We start from the raw sequence: 20,100 nt of genomic DNA on the forward strand, positions 1-20,100 counted from the left end.
TCAACTAATACTTCTCCCCTTTTTAATTTTAATTCAGTGGTAAAATTTCAGTTGCACCCAAGTACTTTGCATTCCATGTCTCCAGTATAGCCTATGACTCTTTCATCTTTTAAGAAAACGCTTTTTCTCCTTTTTGGAGAATTTTGCCTTTCCATTTTCATTTGGTTTAGAGTTGCTATTAAATGTGTCATCTACATAGATCAGTTTCTTCATCTAAACTTCTGACTCACAAATTGTCACACATTCTTTGTACTCATCTTTGCTCTGAAAGGATTAGACAATAGACTCTGGGTAAGAGGCTATTTAGTTTTATTTTGTATAGAGGCAGGAATTTAAAGGATTCTTTGAAAATTCAATTTGCAGTAGCAACTGAGAGAGCATTACAAAGTAAAGGATTAAATTAATATATGAAAGTATATACAATGTAGCATGGTTGTATGAAATTTTTGCACACTTAGGAATTTTAAGGTATCAACAAAACCTCACAAACTATCTCTACGTCACAGAGAAAATACTCATTAGGCAGAAATTCCTTCAGCCTCACATGCAAACTTAACCCATTTCATTATTTTATTCTAATCACAAAGGATGCTATAGCTCTGTTCTTAATAAGCCAAGTTTACCCTCATGTCTTCCCTGTCTACTCTCATTCTCTACTCTGATCTCTGCCTCTCATTTAAATGCTTAAGTCTCTCATTTAAAAAAAAATTACACACATGCATATACTTTCCTCTTCAACCCTCTGTCTTCTAGCCCTAGAATTCTCCTTTCTGACAGCTAAGTCATTTGAAGGTCTAATCTACACTCATACTATTTATACTAATAGAGGTTGAAGTCTGGAATTGTGATGCCACCACCTTTGGTGTTCTTCAACACCCTTTGGCTGTTTGGGGTCTTTTCTGTTCCATACAAATTTTAGGATTATTTGTTCCAGCTCTGTGAAAAATGTTGATGGTATTTTGATAGGGATTGCTTTGAATGTATAGATTGCTCTAGGTAGCATAGACATTTTAACAATCTGTTCTTACAATCTATGAACATGGGATGTTTTTCCATTTCTTTGTGTCTTCCTCAGTTTCTTTCAAGAGAAACAGACCCTTTGCCTCTTTGGTTAGGTTTATTCCTGGGTGTCTTATGGTTTTTGGTGCAATTGTAAATGGGATTGACTCCTTATTTTCTCTTTCTTCTGTCTCATTGTTAGTATATAGAAATGCAGCTGATTTCTGTGCATTGGTTTTATATCCTGCCACTTTGCTGAATTCCTATATGAGTTCTAGCAATTTGGGGGTGGAGTCTTTTAGGTTTTCCACATAGAGTATCTGTCATCTGCAAAGAGTGAGAGTTTGAGGGCGCCTGGGTGGCTCAGTCGTTAAGTGTCTGCCTTCGGCTCAGGTCGTGATCCCAGGGTCCTGGGATCGAGTCCCACATCAGGCTCCCTGCTCAGCAGGAAGCCTGCTTCTCCCTCTCCCACTCCCCCTGCTTGTGTTCCTGCTCTTGCTATGTCTCTCTCTGTCAAATAAATAAATAAAATCTTTAAAAAAAAAAAAGTGAGAGTTTGACTTCTTCTTTGCCAGTTTGGATGCCTTTTATTTCTTTTTGTTGTCTGATTGCTGAGGCTAGGACTTCTAGTACTGTGTTGAACAACAGTGGTGAGAGCGGACATCCCAGCTGTGTTCCTGACCTTAGGGGAAAAGCTCTCAGTTTTTTCCCATTTAGGGTGATATTCACTATGGGTTTTTCATATATGGCTTTTATAATATTGAAGTGTGTTCCCTCTATCCCTACACTGTGAAGAGTTTTAATCAAGAAAGGATGCTGTACTCTGTCAAATGCTTTTTCTGCATCTATTGAGAGGATCATCTGGTTCTTATCCTTTTTTTTTATTAATGTATTGTATCACGTTGATTGATTGTGGATGTTGAGCCACCCTTGCAGCTCAGGAATAAATCCCACTTGGTTGTGGTGAATGATCCTTTTATTTTAATTTTTTTAAAAGATTTTATTTATTTATTTTTGAGAGAGAGCAAGTGAGCATGAGCTGGGGGATAGGCAGATGGAGAGGGAGAGGTAGACTCCCCACTGAGCAGGGAGCCCAATGAGGGGCTCAATCCCAGGACCTTGGGATCATGATCTGAGCCAAAGGCAGACGCTTAACTGACTGAGCCACCCAGGTGCCCCGGAATGATCCTTTTAATGTACATTTGGATCCTACTGGCTGGTATCTTGGTGAGAATTTTGGCATCCATGTTCATCAGGGATATTAGTCTGTAATTCTCCTTTTCGGTGGGGTCTTTGGTTTGGGGATCAAGGTAATGCTGGCCTCATAGAAAGAGTTTGGAAGTTTTCCTTCCATTTCTATTTTTTGAAATAGCTTCAGAAGAATAGGCATTCTTCTTTAAATGTTTGGTAGAATTCCCCTGGAAAGCCATCCAGCTCTGGACTCTTGTTTGTTGGGAGATTTTTGATTACTGCTTCAATTTCCTTGCTGGTTATGGGTGTGTTCAGGTTTTCTATTTCTTCCTGTTTCAGTTTTGGTAGTTTATTATACGTTTCTAGGAATGCATCCATTTCTTCGAGATTTCCTAATTTGTTGGCATATATGTTCTTATAATTGTATTTCTTTGGTGTTGGTGTGGTCTCTCTTCTTTCATTCATGATTTTATTCATTTGGGTCTTTTTTCTTTTTGATAAGTCTCTTCTCCTGTTGGGTTTAGGTTTTATTTGCTGTTCTTTCTCTAGCTCTTTAGGTATAAAGTTAGGTTGTATATTTGAGTCCTTTCTTGTTTCTTGAGAAAGGCTTGTATTACTATATATTTCTCTCTCAGGACCACCTTTGCTGCATTCCAAAGGTTTTAAACAGTTGTGTTTTTATTTTCATTTGTTTCCATGAATTTTTTGAATTCTTTAATTTCCTGATTGACACATTCATTCTTTAATAGAATGCTTTTTAACCTCCATGTATTTGAGTTCTTTCTAAATTTCCTCTTGTAACTAAGTTCAAGTTTCAAAGCATTGTGGTCTGAAAATATGCAGGGAATAACCCCAGTCTTGGTACCATTTGAGACCTGATTGGTGACCCAGTATGTGATCTGTTCTGGGGAATGTTCCATGTGCACTCGAGAAGAATGTATATTCTGTTGCTTTAGGATGGAATGCTCTGAATATATCTTTTAAGTCCATCTGGTCCAGTGTGTCATTCAAAGCCCTTGTTTCCTTGTTGATCTTCTGTTTAGATGATCTGTCCATTGCAGTGAGTGGACTGTTGAAATCCCCTGCTATTATTGTATTATTATCTATGTGTTTCTTTAATTTTGTTATTGGTTTATATAATTGGCTTCTCCCAAATTAGGAGCATAAATACTTAGGATTGTTAGATCTTCTTGTTGGATAGACCCTTTAATTATATAGTATCCTTCCTCATAACTTTTTTTGTTTTATTTCCTTGGAGCATCATCCTCAAAATGAGTATTTGAGAAACTTTGTATGTTTATCTTCGAAGCTTGTTTAATGCTAACTGGCAACAGAGATTTCTTTGGGTTTTAGTGTACTACTTCATGCTTTGCTTCAGTATTTCCCAGAATCCATTCTGTCCTCAAGAGGGTTTGTAGTTAGGTGTCTTTCAGGTATTTTGAAGTTTTGAAGTATTTTGATGTAACATAGATATCCTTAAAATTCTTACAAATCAATACAAAGTAGTTGAAGTCTCCATGGTATATAGGATTAAGTATTTTAATATACTACAAAACATGTGTGCCAGATGATGTTAAAATAGTTATTAATGAAACTGAAATGATGTTCTACCTTTATGTTTGGGTTTATTAGATGTGAAGACATGGTAGATGTGCGAAGGTTAAAGATGCTTCAGATGGTACAGTTGTTTAAATGTGAAGAAGATGCTGCCCAGGTAAAAGATCAATCAGGCACATGATGTAGTTGTCTTCTCTTAAAAGATTGATTTCACCTAACTGTAAAAAAAAAAAAGTGTACTTTTCATGGTTCTTAGAAAGTAAATGGATTAAGTCAAATTCTAGGTTACCTTATTAAAATAATAAAGTGTTTTTTTACTTCCAGTTATTTTACTGGTCTCATTTGACTTACCTTCTCAATGAAATCCTCTGTTGAATGAGAAATTGGGATTATTTATTATTTACATTACATATATTATACATGCTAGGATTAAGGCTGGTATAGCACATTGCTTTTTTAACTTGCAAGAGGGTTTTTCAACTAGATGAGCCATATGCTGTCTTTGTGTAGTTAGCATCAGAGAACATCATTTCAGCTTGACCTAGAGGAACTTTATGATTTTAAATAGTAACATAAATCTGTAATTAGATTCCACTAAGATCCATATTATATAAACACATGATCTTTTTTTTTATTTAAATTCAGTTAATTAACATATAGTGTATTATTAGTTTCAGAGGTAGATTTCAGTGATTTTCTATAATACTCAGTGCTTGGACATTAAGGAGAATACTTGATCTATTAATATAAATCATGTGCTATTAATTTTAAAAAAGTCCTCTTTAATATATCTTGTCCTTAGATCTTAAAAATTTTGAGGGGGAGGAAAAGTCATTAATTCATATAGCTTTCATTAAATGAAATAAGCTATTAAGAACTTAGGTTATAACTAATAGATTAATCATATGGTAGTAATTTTTCTTTTTATAAATATGGTGTTTTGATATAAGAAGAGTTATGGATCCAGCTTCACTGTTCTCTATTTTTATTTAGGCAGTAGAATGGCTAAGTGAACTTCTGGATGCCCTGCTTAAGACCCACATCAGATTGGGTGATGATGCTCAGGAAACGAAAGTTTTACTGGAAAAGCATAGAAAATTTGTTGATGTTGCACAGGTGCAGAACTGGTTATCTTCCTTTTCTACAAGCTCAGTGTTTGAATAGCTTTCTGCATGATTATAATGTAACTTAACCCTCCAAGTCCAAGAAGGTTAGTTATGTTATTCCAGAAATATCACAGAACTAAGAAAATGTCAGCTGGTGCATCAAAGTAGCCTGCATAAACTTGAGAGGGTTTATGTTTCCCTGAATACAGGTTCTGTATGCTCCCTCTAATTTATGTTTTATATTATGCCATTTTTTAGGCAATCCAACTGTTAATTCACGAAAGTTAATAAGAATTATGTTAATATCAGTATAGTAGAAACCCCAGTTTGTGTATCTCACCAGTGTTAGTTTAACAGTACAGATTTTGTGTGTGTGTGAAAAGTATCATAATTTATTTTCCCTAATAATTGAGTTCTCAGTGAACAATTGTGGTTTCCTGTATGGGATAAAAAGTGACCTATAAAGAGCCCATCTTCACCCATTTGTTTTGGCTAATGAATGATCAGAGATTCTTTTTGGCCTGTGAAATTGACAAGAATGAGATGGGGAAAAAAAGAAGAGAGCAAAGCCTAATAAGAAAGAAAAAATTCAAAGTATTGCTTCCCCATCCTTTTTTATGCCAGCAGTTAATTTGTAGTAGTAAGTGCCAGTGGAGTCATTCAGTATTGATTTCCAGTAGTGTTACTTATTTGCAATCACAATCCTTCCTGCACACTTTCCCGTCTCTCTTTTCAGAATTCTTTTACTATAATTTCATGTTTACTTTTTTTTTTAGAGCACTTATGACTATGGAAGACAGTTGCTACAGGCCACAGTTGTGTTGTGTCAGTCTCTGCGCTGCACATCTCGGTCATCTGGAGACACACTTCCTCGACTGAACAGAGTATGGAAACAATTTACAATAGCATCTGAAGAGAGAGTGCATAGGCTGGAAATGGCTATTGCATTTCACTCAAATGCTGAAAAGGTTCGCTTTTTTAAAAGTGTAGTCTCAGTAGTATTTATTGTGTATGTTTAAAATGTATTAATTTTAAGATTATAATTATGTGATTAGCCTGTGTTTTTTTCCAACTTATATTAATCCCATTGTTTAAAGTTTGTTTAGATATCATATATTGTCTTAGAGAGTTCAGATCAAATTCTCGGGTAGTATAATCCATACCAGTGCTGGCTTACTATGGTTGGAGAAATCTAAAATCATCTAAGAGTTGTCTCTCAATAGGGCTTCTCTTATTACCAAACCTGACCCCCAGAATGAGCTATCTTTAGGGTGTCACAACTCCCATCACTTCCATTATGCAAGGAAAGGACATTTTGCTTCTGCAACTAATTGTCATAAATTTTTTAAAAGGGCACTTTGTAATTTTATAAGGTTTAAAGTAGAGACTACCCAGCTAAAAATAATGAGAATAAAGATGAAAATAAAACCTTTTTTTCATGTGTTATCTTTAAAGATTTATTCTAGAATTTATTTAATGAATTAATTAGTCCCGGAAACCAAAAATGTAGTATGTAGGGTTATTTGGGCAAATTTTCAGTAGAGCCCTTTTCTTAACCCTGCACAGGGAAAATTTATAGCACCCAATCCTTACATTTCCACTCTGAAGAGGAGCTTTGTTATGTAGTTAGCTTTGTGTTGATCTCTCAGAATGGAAGTTTCTGTGTAGGGGATGTTCAATACAATATGAAATGTGAGAAATTGAAGATGTAAATGTGATATAGCCTAGTCTGTAGAACAGAAGAGATGTGACCAGGAATCTCAGGAATTGGGCAGTGTTCTAATGTACTTCTGTTGGAAAGTGTTTATAGTTAACTCTTGCTGAGCTGGTCACTGAACTCCATAGGTCAGTGTTTTGGTTGGTTTAAAATAGGCATAACAATGATGAAGGTGAAAGCATATAAAATGGTTTAAACTTGCTTATCTACTGATTGTTTCATTTTTTTTAAAAGATTTTATTTATTTATTAGAGAGAGAGCATGCATAAGCAGGGGGAGGGGCAGAGGCAGACTCCCCACTGAGCAGGGAGCCCGACTCGGGGCTCAATCCCAGGACCCTGGGATCATGACCTGAGCCGAAGGCAGATGCTTAACTGACTGAGCCACCCGGGTGCCCCTACTGATTGTTTTAATGGAAAGTTTTTATTGAAGTATATTAACACAGAAAAGTGTACAGATCATAAATGTTTGTTGAATTCGGTCTTTTCAATGAATTTTCACAACGTGAGCATGCCTGTGAAATCAGCGCACTATTTGAACAACGGAACATCACCAGCACCCCAGAAGTTCTGCCACCCTCTTTGAATCACATTGTTCCTGCTGCCCCTGCCTCCTGTCCAAGGGTGACTACTGGCCCAGTTTCTAACACTACTGATAACTTTTTAAGATACTGCTTTCAAAATGTATATGTAAGGCCACTCCGGAAAACAGTATGGAGTTTCCTCAAAAAGTTAAAAATAGAACTACCCTTAAATCCAGCAATCCCACTATAAGGGATTTATCCAAAGAACACAAAAATACTAATTCAAAGTGACGTATGTACCCTGATGTTGATAACAGCATTATCTACAGTAACCCAAGTTATGGAAGCAGCCCAAGTGTCCATCCATAGATGAATAGATGAAGAAAAATGTGCGGTATATACACAATGGAATATTATTCAGCTATAAAAAAATGAAATCTTGCCATTTGGCCACCACATGTATGGAACTAGAAGGTATTATGCTAAGTGAAATAAGTCAGAGAAAGATAAATACCATATGATTTTACTCATGTGGAATTTAAGAAACAAAACAAATGAGCAAAGGGGAAAAAGAGAGGCAAACCAAGAAACAGACTTAACTATAGAGAACAGAGATGTTATCAGAGGGGAGGTGAGTGGGCGATGGGTTAAAAGGTGATGGGATTAAGGAGGGCACTTGTTGTGAGCCTATGTCAGTGATGAATCACTGTATTGTACACCTGAAACTAATTAAACTGTATGTTAACTGGAATTTAAGTAAAAACTTAAAATGTATCTGCAAGGAGATTTTAAGATCTAGACTTTTTTATGAGGCCATATAAGAATGTAAATGGTTGAGAGTTTTTTTGCATAGAATTTTTTTTTTTTTAAAGATTTTATTTATTTGACAGAGAGACAGCGAGAGAGGGAACACAAGCAGGGGCAGTGGGAGAGGGAGAAGCAGGTTTCCCGCTGAGCGGGGAGCCCAATGTGGGGCTCGATCCCACGACCTGAGCCGAAGGCAGACGCTTAACGACTGAGCCACCCAGGCCCCCTTTTTGCATAGAATATTAATGTTCCTTTTTCTTCTGCTACATGGCCTTTGTCATGCTTATAATTAGCACAATTTAAGGTTCTTTACTACTCAAACGTTTGTAAAGCTTTTTGTTATCAGATACTATTTTCTTCTTCATTGCGTTTTGTTTTATACCGGTAAGCATAATCATAATAACTATAAGCAACTTATAGAGTATAATGACTGGGAAAATATTTAAGTTGAATCTAGAATTTTATATAGTTATTTATGAGTAATGCTGAAATAAACATTAGATTAAGTATAATGCAAAAATAGTTGCAAAAATAAATACTTCTTTTTCTTCTCCCTTCCCCACATTTTGCAGTTTTTTTCTTATAATCTAGTGTGTATCTTGGACTTATAGCACATCTCAATTTGGACTAGCCACCTTTCAAGTGTTCACTAGGCTTGCTACTATATTGACTAGTGTGGGTCAATACCTATAGACTTATAGCTATTATGAATTATAGCAGTTTCTTTCTTCCTCTCCTCCCCTTGTTAAATTTAAATGGTAATAGTTAAGGAAAATAGTATTTTATCAAGGACTGTAGAACTTCCTGTATTTGAATTATAACCTTATCAGTTTACATCAGGTAAGTCAGCAGATCAGTTTTTAAAATAACTGTAAAGTGCCTATATAGGTCATCCCATCAGTTATGTGTTTGTACTCTGAGTATGTGTTGTTTTGGATTTATATTTTCTTTCATTTTTGACAGCTGTAAGCTGTTTGAAGTCAAATTCTGTATCTCAGTCACATCCGAAGCTGCTAAATAAACATTTAGTACAATAAATAATGAATGAAGGAATATTTCTTAAGCACAGTTTGAACTTACTTTCTGAATAGTAGTCTAGTATTATTTTTTTCTTGGAAATCACTATAGACTTTTTGTACTCCAATTATATATTATTAGTAAGGATTATGTATTTCATTTTATTTGAGTTTTTTGAGCCAACTTCACCAGTAATCAGTCTTGTACAATGGTGTACATGGAGATGCTAAGAACAAAACAAAAATACCTTTAATCTACTGAATTCACATGAACTTGATTGCCTTTCTATATCTCTTGATTGATGTTGCCATTTTATTTGTTGCAGATTTTGCAAGACTGTCCAGAAGAGCCTGAAGCTATTAATGATGAGGAGCAATTTGATGAAATTGAAGCGGTTGGGAAATCACTTTTGGATAGATTAACTGTTCCTGTAGTTTATCCTGATGGGTATGGTACATGTTCTTATAATTTTGTCTTTTTATTGGTGAGGTCTTAAAGTGAAATCATCAAGAGAGGAAAATATTTTTTAAAAAGCCAAGTAAATTAGCTTTGGTTCACATCTTCAGTTCCACAATAAATTGGTTTGTAATGAAAAGAAATACAAACTGAGCTCTTAGCAACAGTAGCAGTTGGTACTTGCTGCTGTCAAATATGGTGCTTCTTGACAGCTTGTTGTAGAAGGTTGATATCCTGGGTTCTAGCCTTGGCTCTGATGGTAGGAAGTAGGATGCCTCTGGGCTTCATCCGGGGCATGGAAGGGGAGTGCTGGGGTGTAATGTTTAGTGAGCTTATAATATATCAGACATCAAGTTAAACACTTCACCTCATTATTTTTGACCAAACAGTGCTAGACCAGTATGATTATTCCTGATTTACAGATGTAGAAACCTGAAGCTCAGAAAGATTAAGTGAGGTGCTCAGGATTTCACAGCTTCTAAGTAGAATTGGGATACAGTCTCAGGTTGGTCCAACTCTGAACGCATTCTCTTTTCTCTATGCTATATGGGGTCTGAATTCCTTCATTTGTAAAATGATGGGGTCCTGATTCCCACATTCCTTTCCATTTCAAAAGTTAATAATAAAATAAGAAGTAATCTCATGCAAATAAATGGTCCAGTAAATGAATCTGAAGGAGCTTCATCCCTGAGGATCTCAATCTCAGTGAAAATAATTTAGAGGTAATCCAGAGGATATTTAATTCAGATGACAGAGAAACCAATCATTGGATGCATCTATCCTTACTCTGTAGTATAGTGTAATGGATAGGATTGTGGACTCTGGAATCAGATTTCTTGGGTTTAAATCTCAACTCCACCACTTACTAGCTGTAACACCTTGGGCAAGCCACTCAGCCTTTTTGTGCCTCAATTCCATCATCTAAAAATAGGGACATATTATTCATACCTTTTCAGGTTACAGGGGCAGGGGAATTACATGAGCTAAATGTATATAAATTACTTAAAACGAATCTGGCACAGGGGTGCCTGGGTGGCTCAGTTGGTTGAGTGTCATACTCTTCGTTTCGGCTCAGGTCATGATCTCCGGGGTTGTGGGATCCAGCCCAAAGTCTGGCTCTGTGCTGGGCGCAGAGCCTGCTCGAGATTCTCTCACTGCCCCTCCTCCCACTTGTACTCTCTCTCTATAATAAATAAAATCTTAAAAAAAAGAAAAAACAACAAAAAAAACCCCAATCTGACACATAATAAGTGCCACTACTACTATGTCATGAACCTCAAATGATTATTTGGAATTGATTTTGGGAAGATACAGTTTTATTCCCTTGAAAGAATATAATTCATAGTCTGCATTTAGATAATCTTTGGTCATAGCCAGAATTGAACTATCAGAAGTAGCCTAAATTCATATTAGATATCTGCAGTGTATAAAAGAATAAAATCTAAAAATTTATAAATTTGGCTTGTAACAATATAAGAGGGGTGCCTTCTGGTTGTTCCATTCTAGGGAGTCCCCACCCCCATTTCTGTGCTTCATAACCAGTTGTTAACACCATCTCCATTCTACTCAGGTCAGCCTAGGAGCATCTATAACAAGTATTTTTACTGGGAGTTCTCCTCCTGTGTTCTACAAATAGTCCATATAGCATTTCCTCATGTTTTTAAGATTGAGGAATAAGTTAGTACTGTATATTCAGATTTCACAACCACCACCTTTAATTTTTGGAATTGTTATTCTGTTCCATTTATATGATAACCTGTTGATGCTATATAAAGTTTGACAGCAAGCTTATTCAGATTTATCTTATGTAATATTGTCCTGGAAAAATAAAAGAAATTATCTGATCTCTCTGGATTCATTGCTTGAAGACACTGGTTCAAATGTTGGTTTTCCCACTGTGTGATCCTAGTTAAGTCATTTAATTTTCTAGGCCTTAGTTTTCTGATCTTAAAAAATACAGAGCTTAACCAGATAATTTTAAGAACTCTTCTAGCTCTAAAAGGTTCTGTGACTCTGAATACAGTATCTTTTCAAGTAGGATAACATTAAATGATTTTATCTGTTAAAGTTCCAAATGATGCCTTAACATTAATCAGATATTTTACTTGGCAGCTATATTAGACATTTGGTGTACATAGCCCTTATCCTTGAAGAACACATACAAATTTTATATTTGTGTATGCTTATGCACCCAGAACTGAAAAGCAGAGTATCTCCAATGTTGCATTGTTTCCTTTATTATTTCATTGTTTGGTTGCATTTTTGATCTGTTGAGATTATCATAAGTACATATGATACGACATTTAATACCACTAATGTTTTTCTCTCAACATGTCTTAATATATTTTATGCCATTTAAAAATGTTTCTCCCACTGAAGTACTACTCAAAGATAAGCAGTATGGTCTGCAAGTGAACTAATGCCATATCATGTATATAATATTTATGGTAATCTTTGCTCCCTTTTGCATTTGCTGTGGTCAGTGGATTTCTCTTAATCTGATTATGGTTTTTCTGTTTGTTTCGATTTTTAGAACTGAACAATATTTTGGGAGTCCAAGTGACATGGCTTCCACTGCAGAACACATCAGAGACAGGATGAAACTGGTTAGTCTCAAAAGGCAGCAGCTGAGACATCCCGAAATGATGACCACAGAGAGCTAATAGCTACCAGCTTCCCACAAATCTGCAGTTCATAATCCCCCCTGCATGTCGTTGGCATACTACAGCATTAGCCGCAATACATTAAGATACATTTCACAGCCAGGATAAGCCTCATTTTTTTCCATTTTACATTTCTTTCCACATGTTAACACCTTGCAACTACCAAGGCATCATTATTTAACTTGCTTTGAGACCATAGACTCCAAGTATCTTAAAAGAAGGAACTGTAAACATTGCACTGAAAACTTGCTTTAAAGCTTTACCTGACCTGTCAATTTGTAGATGAACAACTGATAATAAGCTTTGAATGGTGCTAATAAGAGTTTAGGAATTCTCTATATAAAAAATGGTTGACCTTCCTCCCCAGGTGATGTGGTAAATGTAGACTATAGTTAAATTGTTATTAGTAGACAGTGGTGTACTCAAAAAATTTACTTTGTAATTCTTCAAAATTGATTATTTTTATTGTGTCAGTATGAAGAAAACCTTCAGATCTTTGATATATTCATTAAAAGACATTTTCCTATTTGTATTGATAATGTATTAAAAGTTGTTTGTGCTTAATAAAAGGCTTCTTTTAAACATCTTATTTAATATGGTGGTTATATCCTATTTCCAGACATGAGTGCCTTATTTCAAAGGGCATTCTTAGGATTGTGAGGATGGTTTAATATTTGTTTTTTCATGTTGGTTGCATGTGTTTTAGCCAGGAAATTCATATGTAAGCATGTGTATGTAATAAGCATGTTTAATTATGAAAAATAATTGTGAAGAACAATTTAGATCTTAACTTAAAAATAATGGAATACTATTTCTAATTGTTCTCTTCTTCAAGTTGAAAAATATCCAAATTATTAACTACCCTGAAGATATTTTGTCTTTGGGGAGGAGGGTTGGGGAAGAAGGCATACATAATTACTTAAGTGTAATCCTTTATATCAGAGGAATCTTTCTGGAATGAAAATAGCAAATATTAATAAAATTTAATTTCTCATGATAGACTAGAAGCAAAATTCTGAAGCAGTCTAATAAAAATTGTACAACTCTTTTAGAAATAAAATTTATAAAATGTTAATGCTTTTAAGTTTATATTAAGTTTAAATGGTAAAGTACATATTTTTTTTTATTTCAGAAAATGTTTTTAAAAAAAATTAAAAATTTTTTAGTCTGTGATCAATACAAAATTATGCAAAGAATTGTATGCTGGTTCCTTTCTCATGTCCACAAAAATGTTCATGTATCCTCCAATGCAAAAAACTTCTGCTGAACTTGCTGGTTTCTCCAGCCTTCTTCACTGTCAGACCTCTTGGAGAAATCCATATCCATTCCCCCTGCATCCTCATTGCTCACTGTTCACCACCTTGCAATCTGGTTTTACACAGCCACTTCAGTGAAACTCTTCTCAGTGGACTCTCAGTTACTGAATTGATGAATTGTTTCTTTTGGTATGCATTCCTTATCTTTCTCTGTCTCTGCAACATTTACACCATTGAGCAACCTTTCCTAGACGGTGTCTTGTCCCTTGAAGATGTCATCCTCTGCCATAACTGTTGAGTGCAGTCACATAACTCTTGATTAAAGTATATCTACTAAAATGCGCTCTCAGATTCTGTCTTCAGAATGCTTCTGGAGGGATCTCATCCTTGGGGTTTCTATTTTATCCCAGTGTATTGTGTTCCATATCTGGTCCGAAATTTCAGACCCATACTTTCAACTACCTACTTAACATTACAGCCTAGTTGAAGTCATCCTATTTTTCACTTTTCTTCTCTCTGAGCAATTTTGGTTAATTTTTTTCTAGTCAAACATGCCAGAAAATCTGGGAGCAATACCTGATTGCTCCCATTGTTCTTATGCTGCCACTGCTTCTGAGAACATTCTGGAAATTCCTTCTATATTTGATATCTTCTCAGTCTTTTAGGACTTCTGAGTGTGAACTTTTGTGATTCTTCATTTCAGTTTTCATAATGGTGCTAACCACATGCTACAATTGTGTATTGATGTCTCTGCCTGCTACATTATAATCTCTGTTGAGGGAAGGGATCTTGTGGGACTCTCCTGTTCCCAGCCTTTTGCTCATAGTTGCTCACTTCCTCTGTATGTGAATGGTCTGTTGTAGGCATTAGTAATAATTCCCTGTTTTTTAGTCTGAAGTGTGTTTTAAATATATTTCCTAAAATTATGACTGACTCATCAATTAATCTACTCATAAGGAAGTCATTTGGTATTTTAGATACTTACATATTAGGTAATATAGATATTTAGCTACACTCAATATCTATTTTGAATTTCAGAATAGTAAGAATGTTTTTATTAAGACTTTGCTAGAAAGGAACTGCACTGTAAGTAATGGGACTCTTAGTTTTATCAGCTTGACTACTTATTGTCCAGTGAGTTAATTTTTAATATGCCTTAAGCTATCCAGCCTACAGCAAGAGTAAAATAAGGCATCATCTGGAAATGTTATTTGTAATTTGAGGATTTCAGATGAAACTGAATATGCTTTTGACAGAATACTGTTGCTCTTCATTTGTAAATTCGCTGCTACTTTTAAATATGTATATCTGTATGTATACATACAGTGATGACTGAAAACCCAACAATGCCCTAATGTGTTTTTTTTTCATAGCATTAGAGTTTACTTAGAGTACATGTGAAGGAAGTGACTGCAGTCTGTTTGAAAGCATGAGTTCTTTGTACATCATGAATTAATGTTGGCCCACAAATGGAAAAAGAACCATCATTTCTATCTGCCATTATTGGTATATGCCACAACTTTCTGCATTACTTTAGCTCATCTCAGGGAATTCTTGAAGTGTTAATTGGGCTAGTTTTATTTTGTTTTTTATTTCGTTCTTGTTTGGGGGATTTTTTTTTCCTCTTGCCTTCTTACTGTATATTTGTTCCTTTTTAAGCTCAGTATATAACAGTTTTGACGTCTGTTCACACGTCTGGCCCAGCAGAGTTAAGATGCAAAGATGGTAACTTTATTTCAGATAAAATTAACTTCATTCCAATCCTCATTGTTGTCCACCTTATTCTGCTAGGATGACTCACTGATAATGGTGATGAAACTGCTCAGTCCGCCAGCCAGGATGTTGATGGCAGGTCTAGGCTTCATTACTGTGTAGAAGTTTGGATACTACTCTCACTCTGTAGGCATTTAAATTGGCTAGCGCTCCTGAGTGTTAACTAGTATTAATGTGTTGTTTCATTACCTGTCAGTTGAAATATGGGGTGTGCTGTTTAGTTTGTTGTTATTGTTGGTGGCATACTCTTTAAGGTGAACATGATGATTACATTCTGATAGTGCTGAGCAAACCATACTCTCTGTTGTAAACCTGTTGTAACCAATGGCATTATTGTGAGATTAGCTGAACATAACTCACTGTAGGGCCTACAGTTGGAGGAAGAACTCAGAATTCTCTACTACATTTAAGTTCCTTGCCAGAGAGATTGGATATTGCTGTGTACTCTTCCCATCCTCACAGGACCATAGTAAAAAACTGTGGTTCCTAAGAACTAAACATGCTGTGGTTGCTGAAGTCCTCCACATCTTGAACTTATTGAAAATGGTATGGGAAACTAACATCAGTAAATATCATCAGTGACAAGAGTTACGTGGTTGAGATATCTTTGGTTAAACCCCCAAAGGAAAAATTCCCTAGAATTAAGAAGATAGGCTAGAATATACCTGACCAGTTACCTAATTAGTAAACTTATCAGTGGTAACTTTCAGTTCTGAAAATAAACAGCTTCAGTTGGAAGTGGAAAATATACTTCTGGTATGGAGGGCAACAAATACCTCGATGAGGCAAAATTAAGTATTGATTTAACATCTAACATTATGTGTCTTCAGTGTATGCTATAGAAATGTCTAGGTTTAGCTAAGAAGCATAAATAATGGCAAGCATAATAAAGATCATAAAAAAGCCAAAGTAAGAACTGTAGTGAATATAATGGAAAGAGTTTGGAGTTTGAATATCTGACTCAAAATCTGGCTTTGCCATTTACTGACCTTTGTAAAAAATGACTAAACTTCTCTGGGTTTGTAAATACAATCATATTTAAGAACGTGTTGAAAACTACAATATTATCCAAAGTGGAAGGAATTATTATAATTATCTTTTCAGAATAGAAAATAGAACATTCTTTAATGTCACTCTTGTCTCAGATGACGAGCATAGGGTCATGGGGGAAATGGCACTGTGCTCACCTCTCTGAGCTCCATTTCCCGTACATTCAGAATTACATACTGGAAATACTAAGGGTGGAGTCGGTGAGCTCATTAGTAAATAAGACTTTTAAATCTGACAGGTTAACTCTTTTATGGCAGGATGATAGACCAGCGAGATGGAAGACAAGTGAGGAGTATCTTCTACTTTGAGGGTGACAGGACATGACACAGTGCCATTAATAAATAAGTAAGTAAAAGTCATACTCAGAGTGGATCTCAGAGAGTCAGCACCAGCTGGTAGAAACAACAAAAGCACAAAGCTGTTAAAAGTATCCTAATAATTAACAAGCATGACTTGAGACTACCATTAGTACTGTTATGGTTAGAGAAGAGCAATCTTGATAAACTTGAGCAGTGATAATAACAAAGACTGTTCTGTAATAGACTGCTAGAACTAGGGATGCTCTGTGAAATAGCATAAATACAGGGGAATGTTTTAAGACTGAAAAAGGTTTGTAGATATGATCCTAAATGACTGCAGTGTTTTAAAGCAAACTTGAAAACTTTACAACACTAATCTATGTGCTTCAAGAAAAGCAGAGCCTGTACTAGAACATGAAGCACTTAGAGATCAAAGGAAAGCCAGAACTGTGACTAAATATTTTGAAAGCAATGAGTAAAATTTTTAAAGATTATTTTTTAGAGAACCCTTATGAGGTGCTATATATATATATATACATATATATATATATATATATATAATCCCTATATAGTTATATAGAAATTCTTAGCAAATAACTGAAGATAGTTACCAGCCACTAAATAATAAGCACAGTGTTGTTAATGGATTTTAAGTCAGCCATGTGGAAAACTGACAAAGGACGATTGAAGTCTGAAGCCAGTCTTGGTGAATCTCAAGGAGTCACCTTAGAAGTATTTACAAGTAACATGCCATCACTTTAGGTTGCCCCCAAATGAGTCCCTCCTTGGAGAGACAGGATAATTCAGATGTCCTTCCACTCAGAACATAGGGGCCTGTGCAGTATGATCAAACCTCACCTCGTGTTTTGGGTCTACACATCTTTTATTATAGTTGCCGTAGTTCTTTAGAAGTCAGGTAAAAATTTCTGTGCTTGATGTTTCTCTTAAGAAGGTTTCTTCATCTTAGCTCTTACATTAGTCTACACAGCCAACAAATTTGTTGAAAATATATGATCAATCTGTGTATTTTTTAAAGGTGTGAGGGGATCAAAATGTAACTGACAGTTTTGAGCCAGTATAGATTTGAGAGCTGATTGGTCACCTCACACTCAGGAATATCTTCTCACAAGCTCTTAAGTTTCTAAATTGATACTAATCAGAAGAATTTGATAATTATCTTGCCATGAGATCAATAATGTAATTCTCAGTGGCATTATTTGGTAAGTGTTGCACCCTGGAATTTTTCTTCCAACATTTTATAAAAATTTTAAAACGTATTTAAAAAGTTAAAATTTTACAGTGTATCAATCACCTGGATGCTAGTTAGCATTAACTCTGCTTGCATTATCACATATCCATCCATCAATTCATCCAGTTGCAGGCATCTTCACTTTTCCTACTAATAACTGCAGCATACATACCATTAACTAGAGCTCAGTATGTGCTTACCACATTTTTTATGTAAAATTAGCATACAATGAAGTGCATAAATCTTAAGTGTGCATCTCGTAGTGTTGCAAAATGCATACAGTGCTATCAAAATATAAAATGTTATCAGAAAATTCCCCTTTGGCCCTTTCTAGTCAATCCTTGTCCCCACTCCACCCTCCCAAAGGCAACCACTGTTCTTTTGTCTACCAGAATCAAATTTATCTGTTCAAATTACTAGATCTTTATGTAAATAGAGCCACACAGCATGTACTCTTTCTAGAAGCCTCTTCACTTATCATGGTTTGGAAATATATCCATGTTGTTAGGTGTTTTAGTAGTTCATTCCTTTTTATTGCTGAGTGGTATTCCATTATATGACTATATTGCAGTTTATCCATTTTCCTATTTATGAATACCTGGGCTGTGTCCAGCATTAGTAGTTATAAATAAAGCTGCTATGGTTATTCTTAATGTAAGTCTTGTGTGAAGATAGGCTTTTATTTCTCTTGGGTGAATACCTAGGATTAGAATTTCTGTGTCATAAGGTAGTTTTAAAAGAAACTGCTATACCTTTTCCAATGTGGTTATACTGTGTCCTGGATTTTCGCTATATTTTGGATGTGTAGAAAGGTGTAAACTATTTTTATGATTGCTATTTGAAATATTAGAAGTGGGTTTGTGATAGAAATGGCATTGTTAATGGTTGGCAGTTGGTGTTCTTTGAGGAAAGAAATACCTGTCTCTCCAAAACAGCTCCCCAACAGGTTCCTATGCCTGAAATTTTAGCATTCGTTTCACTTCTTGAAGGATTAAAGCATTTTCCAAGCATGGTGATGTGTTAGCTAGAAGAAACAGCACTGGTTTGTTTATTTTACTAACTTTTGCCACCCGTTTTCAGTAGGTGAAATAAGACCAATTAAACAGAAAAGATTATTTCTGTTCAGTTGGGGTAGAAGGGGTAATCAAAAATGTGTACTACTAGTCTGTTCTGAGTACAGCAACGTGAGAGAGAACCATCTGGATGGGAAAGCCCCCCAACTGGTGGTCAAGAAACCAGAAAACAGGGTGGGAAGAATTCTACCTCACAGTTGTGATAGGGGATAGCTATGTTTTTGCAGGACATTTTAGGCTTTACAAATCATATTTTCTGTGTTGTCTTTTTGTTTAGTACCACCTAGCTATAGTTATTTCACACCCTAGTGACTTTCTTATTTGCTGTGTTTTACCCTTCCTGCCTGTTATATTACATATAGCAGTTACTTGTATAAGCCTGTAAAATTATAATCATATGTATGTTTCTAATGCTTGTGTTCAGAGATATTTATGTATGGTTCATCCAATCTTTCTTATTCAATTTTTAAGGGCTGGGATATTTGGCCTCTACTGTAAATCCCTATAATGTTCCACACATTGTAAATGCAATAAAGATGTTAAGAACTATTAATAATGACAGCATATTTTGATATGTATTTCTTTGATATGTTATCACTTTGGACAGTAAGTTTGGTTTCTCTTAATAAAGATCATTCGTAAAATCTAGGGAGAATTAAGTCATACTGGTTCCTATAACATAATCTGATGAATTCTGCATCTTTGAATCTATTTGAATTATGTTCTCTAAAGCTTTAAATTTTTTCTAATACTATTTTCTAAAATGTTTGATTAAAACAAAATGTGACTTCTTTATTCTGAAATCTGGAGTCCTGGAAGACAGAGGCTAAATACCCTTTCCCTTGTGCTTCTCATTCTCTGTCAGTAGCCCCCCATCCCACCCACAGGTTTGGAACAGAAATTCAGGGTTTCCTTTAAATCCTGCATTGCCTGAAACTGTTAGGTTCTTACCACAATAGGTAGTGGTTAAATACCCTTTTGATCCTACCAAGTCCATTTTTAAGACTTAAAAGGTGAAATGTATTTGGACTGGGAAAAAGCATATTAGAACAAATTTAGCTAAATTTAAAATAACAAAATTAATCATACTATGCTATAAATAATAGCAGCTCCAGAATGGCTACCAGGAATTTAGAATTGCCAAAATTGGAAATCGGCAAGCCTTATACTTGTCCAATGAAGTTAAGTACATTTGGGTGACAGTTCAACATACAAGCAAAATATGTGTATAAAAAAGAATGTACCTTTATTTTCAATAGACATTTTTCATTTTACTGGTTGCAGTATTCACCCACATCTTTTAGATTTCCCATTAGACACTTAGTGTATCCACAAGGCTGTTCCACCTAATGTGTAAAATCAAC

The 20,100-nt window shown here is 35.3% G+C and overlaps 1 protein-coding gene across 4 annotated transcripts in view; it reads left to right on the plus strand.

Moving 5' to 3' along the window:
• SESTD1 (SEC14 and spectrin domain containing 1) overlaps positions 1 to 19,349 on the plus strand; it is a 133,789-nt gene extending 114,440 nt beyond the window's left edge. For 3 of the 4 annotated variants that reach the window (XM_025849227.2, XM_025849220.2, XM_025849211.2), the window contains 5 exons: positions 3,823 to 3,904; positions 4,741 to 4,863; positions 5,630 to 5,821; positions 9,243 to 9,364; positions 11,907 to 19,348. In XM_025849227.2, the coding sequence (XP_025705012.1) occupies positions 3,823 to 3,904; positions 4,741 to 4,863; positions 5,630 to 5,821; positions 9,243 to 9,364; positions 11,907 to 12,036 (649 nt within the window). In that variant the 3' untranslated portion in view covers positions 12,037 to 19,348. Of the gene's footprint in view, positions 1 to 3,822; positions 3,905 to 4,740; positions 4,864 to 5,629; positions 5,822 to 9,242; positions 9,365 to 11,906 lie in introns of all 4 variants that reach the window. The other variant, XM_073881826.1, reaches the window with a different exon arrangement.
• Positions 19,350 to 20,100: the final 751 nt, after the last annotated feature.

Source organism: Callorhinus ursinus, unplaced genomic scaffold, assembly GCF_003265705.2.
Source record: "Callorhinus ursinus isolate GAN/ISIS: 27379988/994484 unplaced genomic scaffold, GSC_fseal_2.0 scaffold2, whole genome shotgun sequence".
In the NCBI taxonomy this organism is placed as follows: domain Eukaryota; kingdom Metazoa; phylum Chordata; class Mammalia; order Carnivora; family Otariidae; genus Callorhinus; species Callorhinus ursinus.